This window comes from Balearica regulorum, chromosome Z (genome assembly GCF_011004875.1).
Source record: "Balearica regulorum gibbericeps isolate bBalReg1 chromosome Z, bBalReg1.pri, whole genome shotgun sequence".
Classification (NCBI taxonomy): domain Eukaryota; kingdom Metazoa; phylum Chordata; class Aves; order Gruiformes; family Gruidae; genus Balearica; species Balearica regulorum.
Window position 1 is genome coordinate 33,963,828 of NC_046220.1, and position 23,500 is coordinate 33,987,327.

Sequence of the window (23,500 nt, forward strand, 5' to 3'; positions counted from 1 at the left end):
AGTATAAAGCAAAACAGCAGCCAACAGAAGAAACTATTTAGAAAGTCATGAACATAAAAAGTTAAAGCTATGCATTTTTTCATGCTTATGCATTTTTCTCCTATGTTCTCATCAGCAGTTTCATCCTGTAACATTTTTTAAAACATACCACTAAAAACAAAAAAATAAAAATAGTAAAGAAGCACATTTGTAAATCATTATATTTAAACCAGAATTTCAAAGGAGAGCAACTGCTGTTTTGGAAAGTCATTTTAAAACAAAAAACATACAAGTAACAAAACAGGAGAAAATATGCAGTCTATTGGGCTACAACCAAAATTAAGAGATGCATGTATTCTTCGGAGTGATTCTGAATTGTGTTATTGCCACACTGATTGAATACAAAACAAATGTAAAATAATTAAATCAGAAACTTTTTGGTTTGTATTTATCCAGTACCAATCACATTGGAGGTCTAGCATGTGACCGATGGTCCAGAAGGCCATCACAATATAAGATAAAATCAACAAAATTACTTCATTTTTTTCCTCCAATGGTCTTTCAACAACGGTTTAGACACTTGGCCAACAGAGACAATTACTGTATGCACCCAAAAAAGCTTTCAGCTTTGTTACAGTGCAAATACTTCAGAATACTGTCTTCGATCACATTCCTGGGTCATGCTTTTTCATTATTTCAAGGTTGGACTTCCTTATCGCCCTCTAAGGGGAGTGGGGGGTGGGGGTGGTGCATATGAAAAAAAGCCAACATGACTCTACTGACTTCAGAGTCAGAGATTTGTAGCAGCTAAGGACATGCAGATTTTGACATCTGGCTTTCTTCTTTTCCATTCCTCTGAACAACTGCAGCAACACCACCTTTTCTGTAACAATAAATGTTTGTATGCATCTTTCTTGGTCACAAAGCATTTGAGCTGGCAGCATTGCCTATGTCTGATCATTTAGGGAACTATTGGACTAAGAAAAGGAAAAGTTGGCAGCAGTGCCCATTTTCCTAAGGTATGAAAACAAAAATTGAACTCAGCTTTTCTTTTGCAATCCTTGTCTTGCACTTGGGTTTAGCTTGGAACAGACACAACTACTTGTCAACATTGACTCCACCGGTATATTTTCATATATATTATTTGCATAGTACCAGCATTGTTGTGGGAGTAAGCCCTCTCCCATCTAGACAGATCATATGTTATCACAAGCAAGAAACTAACAATGATAAACAGCACACACAATTAAAAGAAGCAGGACTGAGTTTACCCAGAGTAATTTACCCAAGATGCAAGACTAGAAAAAAGAACACAAGGTGAAATGTGCGATTTTAGCCACCAAAGATCCTGTATATAGTTATAGCAAGACAGATAAATTCAAATAATTTATGCTAAAAATGGGCAAACATTACTTTTTTTTAAGTCTGTCAGCTTCAAATCCACGTATCCAAATCCTCTGCTCCTAACAAGTAGTTACTATAATTGTATTTCTCTCATAGGATGATCAGTCTCTCAAAAAAAACCCAATTGAAAAAAAAAAGCTTTATCTTATTGTGAACTAGTTTTACATTTAACTTTCTTCAAAAAATTTATCTGTTCATAACAGAAATGCATACTCTTTATTTTACTTTTTCCCCCCACTCCTAACAAGTTCCACTTAAAAAACAGCAGGAAAAAAATACTTCTTATGCTGTGGTTTTAGAAAAGTATCCTCCCCAGTATTTAATTGCTATCTTTATTTTACTTCAAAAAAACCTGCAGAAATAAAGTATTTTCCCAGAAATTTTTTTCATGCTTAAACAAGCCAAAGAAATAGGTCTGCCCCCATTTTGAGGACAAAGTTTGTTTCTGTTCTGCATGTTAAGGCTGCAGGCAGATGGTTAGGCTCTGGCTTGAGGTTAAGATAACTTAGCAGGGTGAGGGAAATTATGGTACATGACTTGAGAAAATTGCTTGATGAAACTGGTAACACTGTGAAAAGGTGACAGAAATTGTAAACAGCACCATGAGGGATGGTCAGATTTCACAGACACTAAGAGTAATCATAGAATGGTTTGGGTTGGAAGGGACCTTTAAAGGCCATCTAGTCCAACGCCCCTGCAATGAGCAGGGACATCTTCAACCAGATCAGGTTGCTCAGAGCCCTGTCCAACCTGACCTTGAATGTTTCCAGGGATGGGACATCTACCACCTCTCTGGGCAACCTGTTTCAGTGTTTCACCAAATGAGCAAAGCAGCTGAACTTCACAGGTAATCAAAAAGGTAACAGAGTTTTGGGGACCTTTCAGGGAGGTGCCAAGTCAGGAAGACTGACTAAATGTATCAGTAACAGCATATAAGACCATATGAGAAACACCAGATTTGATACAGATTTAGCAAGACTAGGTCCAGTGGAGTAGAAGTATCTAAAGGCAAGTTGTTTATAGAGGGAGGGATTAGGGCAGATAAAGGGAAAACAAGGATGACAAAAGAGAGTGATAGTAAGGCATGCAAATGAGGTAGTCAAAGCTGTTCAGGGTGCCTGTTGAGCAGCCCTACACATGACCACTGCATTCTGGAGGACAATAAATCAAACCTGCAACTCTGACCACACTAAGCATGTCTGTGTTAATTCTGTAGCCTGCCTTTCCCTGGCAACAGCCAGGATGCATCCCAACAGGATGTGTCAGTGCCCATTACAAGTCTAATGGCACTGATACCTTCCTAACACCTGCCTTCCACTGCACGTCAATACAAAATCGAAACTGCTTCCCCATGTGTATCTCAGCAAGCAGCACGTATCATTGCAATGATACTTGCCTGGGTTAGGATAGTGCTTTTACTACTTTTTGGGTAAGCCTAAACATTACTTCAACTTTGAAAACAAACAAAACTAAAAAAAAAACCAAACCAAAACACTCATCATACATTTCCGGACTGAATACCAACAGGATCTTCAGTTTTCTGGGTTGAGCATATTTATAGTATAAGTATACAAAAGTACAGATTTCAGTGCATTGTTGCAGAAAACCAGTGAAAAACAGAGGAAATATGCTGAAAATGATGCATCACTGAACTGTACGCCATATCTCTCCTTAACCTTCTTATGCTTCTGAAGAATCACTCTTTTTATATGGGTATCTTAACTCAGGTGGTCCCAGCACAACTTCCATCTACTTGAGCAGCTGGGTTTAACTTTGAAGTTGGCTCTGCCTGTGTGGGAGATTGGATGAAGTGTTCATACCTTCAGAGGTTCTTGTAGCTTCAATACTTCTCTGAGGCTACACTCGCTCTTTTGCTTCTTTAAGAGTAAATGAAATCCTACACATTGAACTCAGCAAAACAGGCCATGGGATTAGTGCCTATAAATCACCACTGGCATGGTCAGACTACACATAAACCTGGAATGCAGCAACTGCATCATGACCTTGCCAGCTCTGCTTTGACAAGGGCTGCCTGGTACACACAGCAGGCTGTACCGTGGTGTTGTGATGGTGGTGTTTAGCTGTTAACAGCATCGTGTCAGATGATGCCTAGGTAGTCCTGTGTAGGACTACAACTAGTCCTGTTATGGAGCTGCAGACATGTCTTAAACTATTCCAAACCAGAGCCTCAAAAAGGGACACAAAATTACAGTAAATAAAGCTTAATTCAATTAGACAGGAATCATTTACAATACTCAATAACTAAGAATATTTTTTTCATATTCTTGTTCACCCTAAAAAATCTGATGTTGGCCAATAAGCAAGAAAGCAAAGAATAGCTCAGAATCACATAATAGCATGGACCTGTTTTAAAACGCATTCTAAAATGCATTCTAAGTTACTTAGGAACCCAACTAGGTGTTCTTTCATACAGTTTATTCTGAAAATGAAAAGGATAAGCTGAATTAAACACACTCTTAAATGAAAATAAGCAGCTAGTAAAAACTTCCACTGTTTTACATAAATTAAAACAAAACCACAAAAATAGAAAGAAACACATTAAAACTTGTTGCCAGTTAGCAACACAATGCACTGAGATTGTGAGCATACACTGTGCATGTACAGTCCTGCAAATCACTGCTTTCAAAAAAGTTCTAGAGCTTCTTCTCTCAAATACAGGAGATGGCAAACACAATTTTTGAGTGGAAGACTGAAAGTTGTTTTCCACACTTAACTCTGCCACAATGTGTATTTTTACATTAAGAATGAAGTTAACTCCATATACAGAAACAGAAAAGTGCTGCATTACATTGAGGGCCTAATTATTTAACTTTTTTTTTTAGTTTTAGCGTGCCTGGCTTCTTGCATTGCAAGATACATTTACATTCACAATTACAGAGCTTCCACTGGCAGGAAAAGCCTTGACTTTCATTAAGAAAACCGAACCAAAAATAACTTCAGATACTTTATTAAGATATGGAGAATTCACATTTCCTTAATTCCCTGCAAAACTCTGTTCTAATTAAATAATTTTAATGCTAAGTTTACTATTGGAATAGACACAATTAAATAAAACACATTTGACACCTTTTCTACATAGGATATTTTTCTTTTCTAGACAAATATCTTACTGTGTCTTACATGCTATTTAGAGAAGCACAATTTAGTGGTAAGACCATAGGAGTAAATATGGAAAACTATCCAAAATCTCCACTTGTGTATTTCTTTTAGATTTTTTTTACAAAAAGTTGAAAGTTTCGAAAATGGTAATTACTTGAAAGTAAGTTTGATGCACATTTCTACTTACATCTTCAGCTTTTGAACCTTGATCCTGCAAAGACTTTTGTAGTTCTTCAACCTGGGACTGCACTTCTAGAAGTCTCTGATTTACCAATCTAGGAAAGAGATTACATCTTGGGGTTTTTTTCAGGAAAAAACCCAAAAACTGCAAGAGAAAGCCTGAGATTTTTAGCATCCAGTGTTTTCAGGTCATCTCCACAAGAATGCAATACTGTATTTTATTGACAGAAAATTTACAACAGCAGTTAGAGCATACAGTTCCAGAGATTACAGTCCGTAGTCATCCAGAACATTCTGATACTCTTCCAAGACAATGTAAGTGCATGTATTAAGAAATCATTTCTATATATGTGAAACCTATATAAAGAAGAGTATCTAACAGTTTTACTGTGTCTCAGCTACTAGCTTACTGCTTTTATACAGTCACAGAATCCTATAAACCTGTAGGTTCGAAGGGATCTCCAGAGTTTGTCTCAATCCAACTTCCTCCCTAAAGCAGGTGCACTTACAGCAGATTGCTGGGAACCACATCCAGCTGAGGTTTGGACAACTTTAAGGACAGAGGTCTGACAATCTCTTTGGGACTCTCTTCTAGTGCTCAGAAATTTCTTCTGGGAATGTTTTTTTCCTTCTATTTAGTCAGAATTTCCCCATACTCCATATTGTGTCTGTTGCCTCTTGTCCTTCTACTGTCAATCTCTGAGAAGAGTCAAGCTCTGTCTTCCTGACACCTTCCCATCAGGTGTCAGATCACAGTATTATCTCCTCTATGCCACCTTTTCTTTGGCCTGAACAAACCCAGTTCTCAGTCTTATCCCACATATCACATGCTCTAGCATCCCTCCCCTTAGCAGCGTTCTGATTGCACTCCTGTATATCCATGTCTGTCTTGTACTGGAGAATCCAAAATTATATGCTATGTCCAGATGTTATTTCGTAAGTACTGATTAGACATGAAGGACCTTTTTCCCAGACTGCCTGCCTGCACCCTGGCAAGGACAGCCCATGTCGCAGCCAGCTGCAAGGTCCCCAGCTGACACATCCTCCATTGCTGCCCACAGGGACCCCAGGCCTTTTGCTGCAGAGCTGCTTCCCAACCTACTGGTCCCAGCCAGCATTGCCAGGCTCCTCTCAGCCAGAAACAGGGCTCCCATCAGCTCATTTCTCTGGACTGCTGAGCCCCTCTGAGTAACAGCTCTCCCTTTCAGCATATCAATCACTCCTCCCAATGTGGTACCATCCTCAGACTTACTGAAAGTATAGTCCCTACCATCAGTAAAGTTATTAATAAAGGTGATGAGCACCATTGGTCCTGGTATTGATGTCTGAGGAACTGGCAACCAGTTGGATTTTGTACCACTGATGGAAACACTTTAAGCCCAATTGTCCAACCAATTTTCCACTCACTTTACTGCCCACTTAGTCTATATCTAACCATTCTGAACATAAGGATACTATGGGAGACTGTGTCAAAGGCTTTGCTCAAGCTAAGGTAAGCATCGCCCACTCTTTCACCCTTCTTCACATAGGCAGTCATCTCATTGTCAAGATAATTAGATTAGTTAGCTATGATTTGCCCTGAATAAATTCACGTTGGCCTTTCCCAATTACTTTCTTGTCCCTCATGTGGCTGGAAACAGATTCCAGATGGACTTGCTTTGTGAAATTCCCAGAAAATGAGCTGTGGCTGACCAGTCTCTGTAGTTCTCCAGACTCTCTTTTCTTGCCCTTCTTGAAGGCAAATGCAATATTTATCTTTTTCCAGGCTTCAGGAACCTGCCCCAGTCAAAGGGGAAGATGAGGGAAGATTAGATAGAGAGCAGATTCAAAGCTTAGCTAGAGAGCAGTCTCACAACAATATTGGCCAGTTACCTTAGCATGCCCAGATGCACGCTGTCTGGTCCCATGGGTGTCTGTATGCTGATTGGTTTAATCTACCAGGGTCAGCTACAGCAGGTTGCCCAGGAACATGTTCTGTTGGGTTTTAACTATCTCCAAGGATGGAGACAACCTCTCTGGGCAACATACTCCACTGTTCAGCAACCCTACCAGTAAAAAAACATATGTTCTTACATTTAGATGAAATGTGTTTAATGCGTTTTAACTTCTGCCCATCGCCCTGTTACTGGGCATCATTCAGAAGAGTCTAGCTCCACCTCCTTTAGACTCTCCCATCAGATATTTATAAACATTGATAAGATCCGCCCTGAGCCTTCTCTTTTCCAGATTACATAGTCTCTATCTCTCAGATGCTCCTCATATGAAAGATGCTGCAGTCCTGTAATCACATCCTTGTGGCCTTTCACTGGACTGATTCCAGTAAGTCCACGTCTTTCTTGTACTGGGGAGGCCAGTATTTGACACACTACAGTCATTGCCATTGTTAGAAAAGTCAATTGAAACAGAGGAAAAAACTTGTTACCTGTTTTCTGTCTCTAATTCATTCTTCCGCAAGTTTGCATCATCAAGAAGACTCTGCAACAAGGCAATCTTTTCATTGTCAGAACCTTCTTGGTTCAACTTTAACATCTTATTCTCATGCTGAAGGCGAATGAGTTTCTCCCTAAACACAAAAAATACAATTTTGTAGAAAAAAGTATGCCAATCTCTATAAGGAAGAAAACAGTTTACCACAGGAGGCGTAAATGTAACATAAAGATCACCTTTATCTATTTAAGGGAGACAGTTGAAACAACAATCATGTCTTCAAACCCCCAAATACAAACTTGATTAAAGAAGTTGTAGGAAGTTGCCTGACTGACCCTATTAGATCTCAGAGTACAATTGTACAGTTTCATAGGTAGAACGCAGAGAATGCAAAGCTTAGTGCCAATTGTTAGGGGAGGTTGTAATCTCAGCTGTCACTGAACTACTACATGAACCCAGATAAGTCACTTCTACCCTGTTGGTCTGTTTTCATAGTAGCATAGAATCACTTAGGTTGGAAAAGACTCTTGAGATCACCAACTCCAACCATAAACACTGCCAAGTCCACCACTAAACCATGTCCCGAAGTGCCATATCTACACATCTTTTAAATACCTCCAGGGATGGTGACTCAACCACTTCCCTGGGCAGCCTGTTCCAATGCTTGATAACTCTTTTGGTGAAGAAATTTTTCCTAAAATCCAATCTAAACCTCCCCTGGTGCAATGTGAGGCCATTTCCTCTTGCCCTATCACTTGTTACTTGGGAGAAGAGACCAACACCCAGCTGGCTACAACCCCCTTTGAGGCAGAGAGCAAGAAGGTCTCCCCTCAGCCTCCTTCTCTTCAGACTAACAACCCCAGTTTCCTCAGCTGCTCCTCATAAGACTTGTGCTCTAGACCCTTCACCAGCTTCGTTGCCCTTCTCTGGACACGCTCCAGCACCTCAATGTCCTTCTTGTAGTGAGGGGCACAAAACTGAACACAGGACTCAAGGTGCGGCCTCACCACTGCCGAGTACAGGGGGACAACGTCTTCCCTAGTCCTGCTGGCCACACTATTTCTGATACAAGCCAGGATGCTGTTGGCCTTCTTGGCCACCTGGGCACACTGCTGGATCATATTCAGCCGGCTGTCAACCAACACCCCCAGGTCCTTTTCCACCAGGCAGCTTTCCAGCCACTCTTCCCCAAGCCTGTAGCGCTGCATGGGGTTGTTGTGACCCAAGTGCAGGACCCAGCACTGAGCCTTGTCGGACCTCATACAGTTGGCCTCAGCCCATCAATCCAGCCTGTCCAGATCCCTCTGAAGAGCCTTCCTACCTCCAAGCACATCAACACTCCCACCCAACTTGGTGTCACCTGCAAACTGACCGAGGGTGCACTCAATCCCCTTGTCCAGATCACTGATAAAGACTTAAACAGAACTGGCCCCAGTACTGAGCCCTGGGGAACACCACTTGTGACCAGCCATCAACTGGATTTAACTCCATTCACCACAGCTCTTTGTGCCTGGCCATCCAGCCAGTTTTTTTACCCAGAGAAGAGTACGCCTCTCCAAGCCATGAGCAGACAGTTTTTCCAGGAGAATGCTATGGTAAACAGCATCAAAGGCTTTACTAAAGTCCAGGTAAACAACATCCACAGCCTTTCCTTCATCCACTAAATGAGTCACCTTGTCATAGAAGGAGATCAGGTTAGTCAAGCAAGACCTGTGTTTCATGAACCCATGTTGACTGGGCCTGATTGCCTTGTTGTCCTGTATGTGCCATGTGATAGCACTCAAGATGATCTGCTCCATAACCTTCCCCAGCACCAAGGTCAGGCTGACAGGGCTGTAGTTCCCTGGATCCTCCTTCTGGCCCTTCTTGTAGATGGGCATCATAATTGCTAAGCTCCAGTCATCTGGGACCTCCCTGGTTAGCCAGGACTGCTGATAAATGTTGGGAAGTGGCTTGGTGAGAACTTCCACCAGCTGCTTCAGTATCCTTGGGTGGATTCCATCCGGCCCCATACACTTGTGTGTGTCTAAGTGGTGTAGTAGGTCACTAACCATTTACGCTTGTGTTACGGGGGCTTCATTCTACACCCTGTCCCTGTCTTTCAGCCCAGGGGGCTGGGTACTTGGAGAACAGCTGATCTTATTATTAAAGGTTGAGGCAAATAAGGCATTAAATACCTCAGCCTTTTCTTCATCTTTGCCACTAAGTTTCCCCCCCTCCTGCATCCAATAAAGGATTTTGTTGTTAATGTATTTATAGAAATATTTGTTACTGTCTTTTACTGCAACACCCAAATTAAGTTCTAGTTGGGCTCTGGCCCTTCTAATTTTTTCCCTGCATAATCTCATGACATCTTTGTAGTCCCCCATAGTTGCCTGATCCTTCTTTCAAAAGTCATAAACTCTCTTTTTTACCCTTAGTGCCAGCCAAAGCTCTCTGTTCAGCCAGGCCAATCTTCCCCCCCACCAGCTCATCTTTCAGCACATTGGGATGGCCTGCTCCTGCACCTTTAAGAGTTCCTGAAGTTCTGAAGAGTTTATAGCCATTCATTGCAGCATTCCAGTTGTGTGAGTCATTACACCATGTTTACATTATGGCAACTATATCATAGTTTTCCAGCTGTACAATGGCTTCCAACTCCTCCTGTTTGTTGCCCATGCTGCATGCATTGGTGCAGATGTGCTTCAAGTTGGGATGTTGATCCCAGCACCTTATTTTGGGGAGAAGCCCTAATTCCTATGTGACTGTTCTCAGGCACTTCCATGGTTTCTAACGCATCAACAACTTTTATGTCTTTGCTGCTGTGTGCATCTCCATCCCCTACCTCCACTGAGATGGCTAAGGTACTGTGTGTGTTACTACAGGGACATTTCAAATGTGCTCATTGTAGAGCAGACTGAAGGACCTTGCTAGCGCACCATCCTTCAAATATTGGCATATTGTCCCCAGGTTTTTCTCTAGTGAGCCTGGTTTTATTCCTTTCCCCCTTCAAACCTAGTTAAAGCTCTTTCAATGAGCCCCGCTAACTCCTTGTGTCACTTAATTTGTTGATTTTCTGAGGTGCAACTGACAAGTCACAGACAGAATCTGCCTCACAAAACTCTCCCATTTGGTCTGCAGGTCTTTTCTATGAGATGGGGAAAGGTGCTTGAGCGCAGACCCATGCTCTGTCACCATGGAGCAAACAAGAGAGTAGTAGTAGCTACTCCTATGGGTGGGCTGCCTTGTGTAATCTTCCTCCTTCATCAGCAGAAGCCCAGAGGTCCGCATCAGGAAGTTCCAGACTGACAGCTGCTACTGTACATGTCTATCAAGTAGACATGGAGGCCAAGTTTAGCAGCTGCAAACAGTCTGCATGGATGAATGCTTGCATAAAATCCAAAATTCATCTGCAGGAGGCACAGATGCAGAGTCAGTGAAACCACAGGCTATGCTTGGGTATTTATGGCATTTAGGGTCCTGTCCTCTCTCAGGCAATCACATGAAAGGTTTATGCAGTAACTCCCTAACATTGCTTCAAAACGTTATTCTTCTCTTTAGTTGTTTCTGAACAAAACTAAAAAGAATTGCTCTTGTAGTAAGATGCAGCAGCACAGCTGGAAGAAAACCAAATCTTTTCTATTACTACCTTTTTTAGAAGGATATTATTTTACTACTGAACAGTATGTTTTGACCCCAAATTGAGCTTTCCAAGTGTTAAAACATTGTATCAATATTGGTAGAGATAAAAGAAATGATTTCCTGAAGAGCTAACAGATTTCTGAGATGCGACTTTCTTACAAACTTTTAGCATACTGGCAAGGCTAAACACAGCCTACAACATCTTAAGATATAATGATTTTAAGCTCTGCCATTGCTGTTCTTCCTTTTAATAGTCTGTAAACATTTGCCATGACACAAAATGGAATTTATAATCCACTCTTCCTTTTACAATTTTAGTAATTTTTTCCTTGTACAACAACACATTCTTGTTACAAAAATTTTTGTCTGTTAATGCACATATAAAGCTGCAGTTACATGAACCCTCTGCAGGAAAAGAGGAGACACAATGTGAGGCTAAGGGGTTTTTTCATTTTCCCTTTTTTTTACTGGAGATCAATACAAACTCAAGAGAGTTGAATTGAATTTTGTCTCAAGCATAACAGCTCCTGTTATGCAGAAATCCAAGAGGAGAGAAAAACATTAGCTGTAGAAACTTTCCAACACTGAAAACTAAACTATATCACATATGGGTACATTACAAAGGTTAGTGAAACAAAGCACACATTAGCTTACTTTATTTCAGGAGTAACAATTTCTGCTGCTAAACTGTCTGAAGTCTCTTGTCTTCCCAGAGGCATCAATCCTGGGTCAGAAAAAGTAAAAAATTTAGCAAGCAGACCAGTAACTTTCTTTAAAAGACCAGAAGTAAACACTGTTCTAGAAGTTTTCAGTTTTAGAATAATACTAGACAATGAAAAATGACACCAAGTCAGGCTACAGCAAGAGACACAGACAAGCACAATTTCATTTGGAGAATAATCATTATTTCTGTCTTCATCCTGATGAAGTAATTTTCTGGTGTATTTTTTGCTCACTAAGAACTACAAAGCTGTGCAGCATTACACATAGAAACAAACTGCAACACATGAAACATCATGCACATATAAGAAAACTTAGTATCTCTCTAAAGAAAATTATTTAACTGCACAGAAATCAGAAATATATTTTAAAATATCACACTGGGGAGAAGACTAAAATTTCTGATTGACTGAAGTAACTTTTTAAGTTCTCAAATGCTTATAAAGTTATGAATAGCTGAAACAGCTTTTCACTGCTGCTCTTAGAGGAGCTTTTTTTTATTCTGTGCTAAACAAAACTGCATTCAGTAGTCTCCAGAGAAGTCATGTAAACTTTAGAAAAGACACATTTAGTCTCTTTATTTGTCCTTTACCTGTAGTGGTGAGTTGACCCTCCTGAGCTTGTACACATCTAAGCTCTTCAATAGTTTCTTTCAAAGAATCCCTTTCTGTTCTTAATCTCTGAATAATTGGAAAGAAAATTAATATCAGTCTTGGCACTACAAATCCATCTTTAAATGTACTCAAGTCGCCAAAAGGCACAGCCTTCAATACTCTAAAAAGTTGTTAATGCAACTCTAGAGATGATTTTAAAATTAAAGAATCTCAGTCTATTTCAGAATAAACATAAATGTTATATATTCCACATGACCAGTATTTTTTTGAAAAGGGTTGCTACTCTGTATTACATTTATGGGGGTTACAATATCAGGGTATAAGCTTACAGAATCAGGATATTAGTGACGCAAATTTCTGGTACCAGGTAGTAAATAGCATCCACTCGGGCCACTCAGCCATTCTCCTCTTCCCCTCATTGGGGCTGATTCCAAGGGAAATGGAAGTGAATTAAGAGACCATAGACTTTTCCCTCACCAAGAAACCAAGGCTTAGCCAGGAGCGAAATAAAAAGTAGGTAAGTACACAGTCAACATAAACAAACTGCATTAACTTCATTTTGTTTGTCTTTCAACAGTAAAAGTGCAAGCAGCATTTCCATATCCCCTTCCTCCTGTTTGTCAACTGGCCTTGCCATTCACCAGCATTTTAGCTATAGAAGAAAACTTGTTGCTTGAGGCTCAGTCCAAAGACAACTGAAGAACCGGACTGGACCACCTTGGGATCTAGACAGATAGGGTCCTCAGTAGCATCAGGCAAATACTCTCCCAATTTGGCACAAATACCCTTTTGGGAAAAAAACCCAAGAATCTAGAGGTAGCATCAAGTTTTTGTCCAGAAGGTTGCCAAGATTCAAAAATGAAAGGAGAAAATGGCAACTACGTAAGGATCCAAGTTGTAGTTTGCTCCAAAAACAGACATGTTAAGTATTATTAAAAGGTCCAGGACAGACCTCAGTTCTGTGTAGGTACGGAGTTGTGTTGGCTGACAGCTCCTTGCATTTCAACCTATTAACAGTTTGATTCAGATATATTTGATATATCAGCACAAATAGATTCAAGATCTGGAATCACTTTGGCAAAGAACGTTTTGGTGAAGTGTGACAGAGGCTTCTCCTGTATTTCTGAATTCTGCAAGGTGAACTCTGGTGCAACCGTCAAAACAATCTGAATAAAGTGTACATTCTGTTAGCACTGAAAGTCATTTCACAAAACCAACAGGTAAAAAACTGGTTTTACCATAAATACTACAGAGGAAGAGCCCCACAGAGGACTGCTCAAACTCAGCTGCTGAAAGCAGGTATCCTGCAGTCTGCTACCATCAGTCAGAAAACACCAAGTTCATTAATCAAATGCCAGAATATTTTAATGAATATAAAAAGCTCTAGGGCTTCACTTGTACACTGCAGACAAAGTCAACTTATAAAATTATCTTAGTACTTATTATACAACACACCACATAGGTAAAATTCCAAGCTACATACCTGAAGAGATCAATCACGCTACCACACTTTGCCAGAACAGAGAGACAAGGACAATGTCAATTTCAGTAACTATTTCCAAAATATAACTGACATGATACCACTATGTAGCTTGTGACCTGTGGTAAGCAACATTACTGACACTGTTATGTGACAACAGGGTACAGAAGAAGTAGGTAACACAGGTAGTGAATCACTAATTCAAATGTTGAGAGACTTCAGCTGTAATCTACTTCTCACAGATGCATATCCAGTCAAAATAGCGTATGGAAAACCAACATCCATCCAAAAAAAATGCTGTTTGCCAGGGTGTAAAACAGAAAACTGTATGTCAACGGCCTCCAATTCAGAACCTTTGTGCAAGATGAAATGGTCCACCAAGCAATGGGAAGCCACAGACACAACCTTACTACTGTCAAACATAATAAAACTGGAAAAACAAACTCTAAATAAAGAGCAGAAAAGGCGAAGCACAGTATGAATATAGTTACTGTGGGCATTCCAATTTGAACTGAAAGGTAGATGGAAGTGATATCAAGGACAAGTGTTCACAATAGTTTGAAAATTTAATAAAATATGGAAATCAAAGACCTATGAACGGAAAATAACTGAAAACTTTTAGTTCAAATGTCATTCAAGTGCAGGGGCTGGAAATTTTAGAAAGAATTGGACAGGAAATATGACTATCGAGGGAAAAGCCTGCAGAGATTCTGACTGATAGACAGATGGACTTACACTTAAAACAAGCCGAAGAAATTGCTAACTCAAAGTGCTGGTCTTGGTTTGCGGTAGTCTGAAGCACCTGGGTATACATTCGTAAGACACAAGCTGAAATACACTGGTGAGAAACAATAGTGTGCAAGAGAAGTCTTGGCAAGAGAGGACAGAGCAATTAATTGCAGAATCACTAGCAGTGAATGACAGAGAGGAAGGGAATAGATGGGTATCCATCCTGTGAGTTCCATGTTGGCAGTACAAGATAGATCAACAAGGAGCTGTGATAAAAGGCAAGATCGCCACAAAGGACATGTCCCTCTAGAGGACTCTTAAGCCTCTTGCTGCAGTAGTCATGATTCCACAAAGAGAAACATGCTGACGGTACCTCAAAGAATGCTTTAGAAAAAGGCAACGGGAGTTCAGTTCTAGGATGATACTGCAGAAACCCTACTTTAAATAGTTTTTCAGAATACATTACAATTACCCTTAGCCTTCTAATGGTAAACAGTCAAGAACAAGTTCAGATCCCAAATATGAAGACTTTTCCTCTTAAAAATGGATTGCATATGTTTTTGTACAGTCACTTTATTCCATGCTGTACAGTTCTTAGTTTTAAAAAGGATCTTGTACACAAACATTAGAAAATTTTAAGTGAAAAAAGACTTCCTAATTTAAAAAGTTTGCTGTAAAAGGCTAACTATAATTACCATATCTCTGTGTTATAAAGGACATAAAGTTGCTATCGCTACTACCAAAAAAATAACACCTTGGCACTTACATCTTTTTCTTTTTGGAGGCTGTCTACTTTTTCTTTCAGTCGTTTGCATTCATAATCTAATTTATCAGCTTTCTTGGATTCTTCAGATAACCTGTTTTGTAGTTCAACTGCCTGTGAGAACAAGAATCAATAATTTGTCCGCAAATATTAATAGTAAAACAAAATACACAAGACAAAGTAGCCAATTACCATACACCACGAGTCATGTTGTAAACAAGTAAAATAGTTACCTATAGGACATACTAAAATCTGCTTTCATTAATTGTTCTGTGTTTCAGCAAAACCATCAGCATTTAAATATTAGGTCTTAGCACAAGTAAAACCTGTGAAGTGTTTTCAGTACATCTAAAAAACAAGAATTTAAGCCCAAGCATGGTTTACGGGAAAAAAAAAGCTGTATTAGTTCTATGGATCAAAGAACTTAGGAAAAGTAGAAAAATCCTCTTGCTTTCTGAGAAGGCTAGGAAAAAGAAAAAGCTCTGAAGAAAGCAAATTATCTACACCTTTTGTTAACTCTATTTCACAAGCCTCACTCAGAATTCTACCACCAGTTCATGCGGTCAGGTAACGTTTCTTAACCTGAGATTTTTTCTAATCGTTTTTACTATACTAATATAAAGATGCAGCCACAGGCTCATAAACAGTTTTCTTTATTTCAGAAGGAAACATTGCTAACAAAGTCGCACGTATACTTTCAACTACAGATCAGTAAAGAGCTTTTAAAATTAAATGAGCAGAAATCTGAAAGCTTGAGCAGAAATGATCAGTGAATGGGAGGCAAATCTCTGCAGTCTTGCCTTTTCAAAACTCTCAGCCTTTACTAGCAAAGACTCATCCCAGAACAGTAGTAAAGCTCATAATGCAAAGAGCATGGAAGCAAGTAAACTGAATAAAGACTGACTTGCAAACACAAAAGCTGAATGAAGACTCAGCTAAAGACGTACAGCTTCTTCTGAAGCAATTCATAAGAAGGCTTTTTCATGGCTTTTAGATTACAGAGAAAGTGATTAATTTAATTGTGAAGCAAAGCAGTAGCCATACCTACGTTAAGACTGCCTAGTGGTTCTAATTACCTTTTACTTTCAATGTGTATAACTATAGCAAAATAACTACTAGGCCTAAAAATCTGCATGGTCTTAGAGAAGGACTTTGCTGCTGTTGTTCTTACATTAAAAAGCACAGGCCTGCCATTTCTGAGATTATCAGATTTTAAAAAAACTATATAAAATGTTAGATATGAACATATTTCATTTCTCAGATGTGACATCCATCACTGGGGATATCAGAATAACTGCAGGTAGGAAAAAAAAATAAATGCAGGGCTTCACTGTGATTGTGCCCCCACCTGCAAAATAGGTATATTTTCATCTCAAATAGAAACAAATGCATTAATGTTTGTAATCACTCATGCTATGGTAATGGTATGTAGAAAAACACAGCAGAAAAGAAACTGTCTTGAATTGGGACTTGGGAGTGTATAGAAAGAGTTACATGGTAACGTAGAAGATTAAAAAAAATGAACTGCCATCACATTTACTGAGTGTTATCTGACATGTGGAATGAGCAAAGCAGGAATCATACAGCAAAGCAAAGCAATGCATATTGTTAAAAATATATCAGAATGCACATGCACAAAGGGGCTGAATTAAAATTGCAAAAAGTAATCCTGGAAACGTCACATTTCAATTCTTCATGCTGCAATAAAAAGTTTCTTAGAAAATGCTTGAGCTTTGCTGTCAGAAAAGTGAACAAAAACTCTGAAATAAATGCTATCACATCTCCCAGCACAATACATCACCACTATCCTCATCCCACAGAAACTGCTGGATGGGGTGAAAATATGATTTCCTTACAGATCACTAAAGGAGTTTGAACCAAGCACTTTCACTTGCACAGCAGAGCTTCTAAGCTAAAGAAATAACTCCTCTGATAGCATCATCATGAGTGGAGTTGGATTCTTCACACACCAGACAAGTGACATTCCACTACAGGGGCACACTAGTGCTCAGCAGTGACATAACATCATAATCCTTACACCTGGCTTAATTCTTATAGCACAATTTAGGATTCCCAGAAATTAATTTTTTGACAGCTCATGATTCACAGACAGGTCTTAAAAGGAGCACTGCCTTAGAGACACTGAAGGCAAACACACTGTGTGTTCATTTTGAGGCACTGTGATTTAGGTGAAGAAAACTCACATCTGTCACATGAGACACCTGAGGTTTATTCCAGTCTCAGCCAGCAAAGCAGTTTTGTACAAATCAACAGCTCCTCAGAAATGAAATCCCACCCATAAAACACAGGGAATGATGAAAAAAAGGAAAAGTACTTTTGCAGCACAAATCACAGGACTGTACCTTCCCAAATCCTATTGTTAGTGAAATAAGAACAATCAGATGTGGATGTCAAGGTTACACAACTCTAACAACCTGCTCAGCCGTTCAAAGGAGTGAGATATTTGTTGCCGGTAAACATGATACTACGCATGTGTGAAAGGCCATTGCTTTCTACATTTACTTTTCCCCTTGATTGTCTGTTACTTCAGCATTTGGACTGTATTTGCAATTAGCCAATAAGAGGCTGAAGCTAGTTGTCTTAATAACTAAGACAGCCAGGTGCAGGGAAAAAGTTATCAAGTCTTAGGGACACACATTGCTCCTGGGCTTGCAATGTTATTAGTGGTTGTTTCTGTATTTTCATTCTGCTGTTAGATGACGTAAGGGCGCTTCTGTGCCATGACCATTCGAGCCTATGAGCGGGCAGAAGTACAGAGTGGGCACTACAACTTTAATGAACGAGGCTCTGTCTGGCCCTGTAACAAAAATTATAGAATGATGTCATGTCAGTGTAGTGTAGAAGCAGAGAGATTAAGCACACTTTCCACCTTTACAGAAACAGGATCACATGGCACTTTGATAAGCAGGAGGATAAACAGATGCCTTTCACTACATAGAGTGTGCTGGTGACACATCTTGTACTCTGCTGTGTGCATAGACACAACAGGGATGATATGCGTCCTTCTCTCTGTAACTGGACAAATTCAGATGTATCAGACAAACCAGAACCTTAAAAAAAAGAGGTTACTTAACTACAGTTACTTATAAGAGGTTACTTATAACTTACCTTGGCTGTGGTGCGTTCCTCACTGCTGGAAATGTGTAAATGAAAAGCAGATATTTTTTCTGAAAGAAGAGGCTCTAATTCAAGCCCCACTACTGAAAATGAATTAGGAATAATTTGAGGAAAAAAACCTTAACATTTGTTGATTTTAAAAGAAATACTGCTTATTGGCAAACTAATGTAAACTTGAAATAATTGTAAGAATTGCAGGAAAGGAGAACAAAGGTAGTGCCTACAAAACATGGAAGCCTTCTAAACACAAGGAGCTGTTTGTTCATAATTTGTTTTTTACTTTAAGGTATTACTCACGTTATGAAAAGAAAGCATTGAACAATAGAGACAATTGTTGCATTGATGATGTCTATTCTTACCTGTCTCTTGTATGTCTCCAGCTGACTGCGTGCTGCATTGGCCTTCCTTAGTTCTTCTTCCAGACTCACAGTATTTTGCATGTACATTGTATTCTTCTCTTCTAAGAGTTTCACTTGCCGTCGCAAATCACCCAGGTCTTCCAATTTCTTTTTGTATGACTCCACCTGACTTTCTAACTTGGCTACTTTATCTGAAGAATGCCTGGGGGGACAGATTTCTATCAAATTTGTACTCTGAAAACTAACAAAATGCAATGTTCTGAAGCTTACTCAGTATTTTTACTTAATGCAGAAGACATTCTGGGACATCATGGGGAGAACAAGAAAGCAATCATATCTTCCTATTACTAAGGTTTTCACTTTTAAATTGTCTATTTCCCTCCCATAACTATTTGTCAACTCAAAGAGCTGCTGATGGAGGTACTTTTAGACACTATCACTTCCTAATACAGCCTTCTTATCTTAAAATAATAGTTAAAGCACCTTCACTCCCACCCGCTTCCTTTCAATTCTAAATCAATCCTCAGTCTTGCATTTTACAAGGTAAGGAATAAAATTTTCTGCCCTTCAATTTGTTTTACTGATAATAAAATTATATATTATTAGTGATAATAAAAATCTGTCTCCTGGGCAGCATATACTTGGTGACACAAACAGCTTTGGAGTCCAGCTGGTGCACTGCCAAGACAGCAATAACCCTCACCCCCACTACTGTCCCCAGTTTCATTTTAGAACCACCCGATTTACAGACTTAATTTTCTATGAAATCTGGAAAATCCCCCATTGAATTGATGGTCAATTTATGGGACACTGGGGTAAGCCGAGTCTCCTTAATCCCCAATGAAGTGCAGAGCCCCTCTCTGGGGCAAGGAATTACTCTTTGAATCATGCTGCCCCCACAGTTTATGGAATTGTGCAGCCTGATGGGCTCATTCCTGATCTCAGTGACAGAGGAGGTAAAGACAGATAGCTTTGGTAGAAAGCTGCTGGGGAATTAGAAAAGGCGGTATTAAGATAAGCCTTGCTAGACTTGCTAGAAAGACTGATACAGGTGGGTAGCGGATAACTGCTCTGAATAACTCGTGGCAGCAAGATGCCACCACTGAAGGATTATGTACCATAGTAAAAGGGGCTTCCCTACTCTATAAATCCCTAGCATCATCAAGTCATGACAACTTTGGTGCTAAAATCCAGTGGAATAGAGCTGTAACAGATGTTGTTCATATTAGCATTACATGATGAACCAAAAGCGCCACCCAAAGTCCAAATAATCCAAACACAGGAAAGGAAAGGGTCTAGCTCCCTGATGAGAACAGATGCCCAAGTCATGATGAAGGTGAGTAGAGAATAACTCAAGAGTCTAGTGAGTGACTTGTTATGACTGTAAGATGGTGTAGAATTGCTAAGATTACTAATAGTTATTGATTAGGTATATAACAAATAACTAATTTACTTAAGCATAATTGCATGGTGGTTTGCATACTTAACTGGAGGATCCAAAAGAACCTTGGCATTGAGAAAGTGTTTATAGTTAGTAGTAAAATTATTTAAACAAAAGCTAATGAAGACCAAGTACATGAATTTTATGGATTAAAAGTTAATAGTTAAAAAAGGGTTAATGGAACAGAGTTTACCTGAGAACATCTATCTCATCCTTCAAAGACTGAGCCTCCTCTGCCAGTGTAGTCAGCTCTTCTGTTTGTTGTCTCAATTCAGCAATTTCCTTTTCTAGTTCTTCACAGCGTATTCGATAGTCATCTTTGGCAGCTTCTAATCTGTAGAAATGAGGTAAAATAGAAAATAATTTCTCAGCCTGAGCCACAGTTACCTTTCCTGATCATCATCCTCTCTAAAAACACATGAAACCGCTTTCTGGTACAGTGGAGAACAGTAGCCCAATGTGCTTATTCAAAAACGTAGAAGCAGATTGACTTTTTTAACACTCCCAATTTGACATCAGTCTTTCCATTTGGAAGATCACAAGGTAATGTACGTTCTCAGAAAGACAAATCCTGAGTTTTTTCCATCATTGTAATTTTTCACAATGGAAACTCAAGCAGAAATTTCCACCTTTTTTCACCTTTGGGCATACAGAGTTTGAACATGACATCTTTACCCTAAGATTTTGTTCAGCTGTTCAACTCCTACACACCTTCAACAATATCGACCTGATTGTCTGATGTTCTAAATGCTGTAGAGCTCTCACCAAGGTCGATTTATTTATTTATTTACTTATAAAGAATCTGTGCCTGTCCAGTACCTGTGAACAACTGAGTCATACATTTAGTTACGTAGTTAGCATGTAAAGAACTCAGGCCAAAGTTTCTGGAGTGAATTACTTACATACAGCATACATAGGCAAAGTAGCATTAACCTGGCAGTAAACAAAGGAAATAACTAAGAGAAACTTTGTCAAAGCATTTTGAATGAATGGAACAGGAAACAACCTGGAACATAAAGTCCTATTGTGATTTTGATCTGAAAGTAAAATAAAAACAATCCAGAAAAGGAGATATGGACATGAAAAAAAAAGTATTCTATGCATTAATTCAAGGAGTCCAAAAAGAATCTACAAGAATGAAGACAAGAGATAGTCAGTAGGTCACCTAAAACATACACAACAAAGATTTGGATCTTGATAGATTAGAGTTGTCAAAGGACATAAAGAGGCAAGACTGGGAGAAAAACTGCTGTACCACACTGGGCATCAGTTGAGCTGTACATATGTCCTGTTTGGTCAGGTAGAGCTGCAGAAGGAACACACACAAATTGCCATTAGAAACCACATGCTATGAAGGCAAGGGAAGGACGTAAAGGAGGTTGGGAGATAAGTCTCACAGGTGAAAAGGGTTTAGAAAGACTCTCAGAACCTGAAACTAGAGTAACAGGCAGTGCAGATATTGCATATGGAGAGAAAACCTGTTCAAACAGGAATTGATAATAGACTCAGGTAGGAATCATTCCAGAGCATGAAGATGGAGATGAATAAGGAGAGATAAAAGGGGACATCAGAGATACATCACTACATTATTTCTTTACATGGTAGATGTATAGAAAGAGGAAAACTGGGCACTAGTTGCTGTGAAAGAGAAACACAACATTTTTCAGGAAAGTGAAGGGAGAAGGTGTTTCTGAACTTGCAGGAAGAGACTTAGCAAGAAGAAGTGCAAAAATGGCAAAACAGGCAAAAAAGGAAAATTATATGTCAGCTGACGTACGAATTAGAAAAGGGCAACCAGAAGAGGACAGAAAGAGAAGAAAAACTGCAGTGTAAAGAAATACTGTGAGTTTCACTCAAAAAGGATAGGGAAAGTACAGCAACAAGAATGAAATGATGATGGTGAAGTGGACCAACTTTCTTCAGCATAATAGGCTTACGCAGCCTGAAAGCAACAGTCAAAAGGACCAGAAAGGATATTAAAGAGGAACTGTATTTCCACATGTTGGGGAAATGCAAATGAAAAGCAGAGTTCACTTGCAGATAATTTTCATCTTTCAGATATGAAACAATTTGTTTTCAGAGATGGACATAATTTGCTGTATAATAATACCAGCTGTAGTACTGCCCATAGCAAACTTTGAGCTAGGAACTCCTACACTTTAAAAATACAATCAGAATAATATACATAAAGGAAAGCATGCTACTTTTCACTCTCACTTATTTTGAAAAGCATGGGTGAAATGATTGCACACAAACAATTCAAAATAACTTCACAGACCAACAAGTATACAGCATTTCAGCATTAAGAAATTCTGCATTTATTTTTTTTATGCTGGAGGTTGTAAACAGGTAAAACATAAGACGTACATCACTGTAAAAACTTTACTACTGTGGTTATACCACCGATTATACTAATTCATAGTTGCCAGCAGAACCAGAAGTACCTAAGTCATGTTGCCAGCTACAATCTAAGCGTAGCTTTTGTACCTGAATGTTTCCTCTTGGAGTTGCTCTAGTTGTGTCTGCAGCTGCAAGTGTCTACGACCTGCAGGGCTGTTGGGATCTTCAATAGAATCAGACTGATTTAAACGTTCCATCAAAATCTGGTTCTCAGCGAGCAAGCTGCTCTTCTCCTCCTGGAGGGCTGCAACCTGTTGTAATAAAAGCATAAAGTGGAATAACTGAGCTATCCAGCTGTAGAGAGCAATTTTTCTTCATGTGCATAATAAAGTATCCCACAAATGGAAACACACAGGTTTCAATAATCACATTTCACAAGAATATACTGTAACATTAATAGATAATCAATGGCTATGTGATGTAACCAACATACTGCAGCATTAGGGGCAGGTTTACCACACAGAAAACCTAACTATTCTTAACTGTATTTTGCACAAACTTCTAAAGAAAAAAGTCGAAGTTAACTTCATTATAATGAAGTCTGCATACTTTCCCAACACACAAATAAAACTAGCCCTCTACAGTACAGCTTTTAAAACTGATTTCCAAAGGAAACAATGCCTATCAGTTACACAGAATATCAAAGTCTGGATATCTAAGGGACAGATACGTCCTTCCCAGATTTGTTTTTTAAAATCCAGTGGCTAATTGCAAGCAGACCTGAAACAAGAACACAGTCCCAAAGATGACTCAGCTTCCGCCAATGTTCTGAAAACAGGCAGTAGTGCAAGAACCCAAAGTGCTGCAACTAAAACAAAAGCTGAAGCATGGGTTCATATATTATTAAATAGTATAGAATTAACAGCAGGAGGAAGAGGGGAAAAGAGGGAATGTGAACATCTCAACAGAAGAAAATGCTTCAGTAAGAGCTTGAATCATCAAATACACCAAAATCAACCATGACACACAAATCAACTTCAATAATTCTAACAGTTACTGAACTGGTTGGCAAAAGCCTGAATTATTCTCCAAAGTATGGCTGCAATGGCAATGCCTTTCAGGGCTCCCACTTTACGCTCCTCATGTCTTCCAATGTTTTACAGTAAGGCTTAGTCTAAATCCACA

The 23,500-nt window shown here is 39.3% G+C and overlaps 1 protein-coding gene and 1 long non-coding RNA gene across 3 annotated transcripts in view; both read right to left on the minus strand.

Moving 5' to 3' along the window:
• The window catches only part of HOOK3 (hook microtubule tethering protein 3), a 79,444-nt gene that overhangs the window by 6,892 nt on the left and 49,052 nt on the right, over nucleotides 1-23,500 (minus strand). For both annotated transcript variants that reach the window (XM_075740337.1, XM_075740338.1), the window contains 8 exons: nucleotides 22,463-22,626; nucleotides 20,169-20,309; nucleotides 18,535-18,736; nucleotides 15,041-15,151; nucleotides 12,044-12,131; nucleotides 11,386-11,455; nucleotides 7,106-7,246; nucleotides 4,691-4,778 (listed from right to left, as the gene is read on the minus strand). In XM_075740337.1, coding sequence (XP_075596452.1) covers nucleotides 4,691-4,778; nucleotides 7,106-7,246; nucleotides 11,386-11,455; nucleotides 12,044-12,131; nucleotides 15,041-15,151; nucleotides 18,535-18,736; nucleotides 20,169-20,309; nucleotides 22,463-22,626 — 1,005 coding nt within the window. The remainder of the gene's footprint in view (nucleotides 1-4,690; nucleotides 4,779-7,105; nucleotides 7,247-11,385; nucleotides 11,456-12,043; nucleotides 12,132-15,040; nucleotides 15,152-18,534; nucleotides 18,737-20,168; nucleotides 20,310-22,462; nucleotides 22,627-23,500) is intronic.
• LOC142599481 (uncharacterized) lies at nucleotides 13-4,682 on the minus strand. The gene is made up of 2 exons (XR_012833051.1): nucleotides 4,544-4,682; nucleotides 13-4,509 (listed from the first exon to the last, which is right to left on the minus strand). It is a non-coding gene; the product is annotated as an uncharacterized LOC142599481 (long non-coding RNA).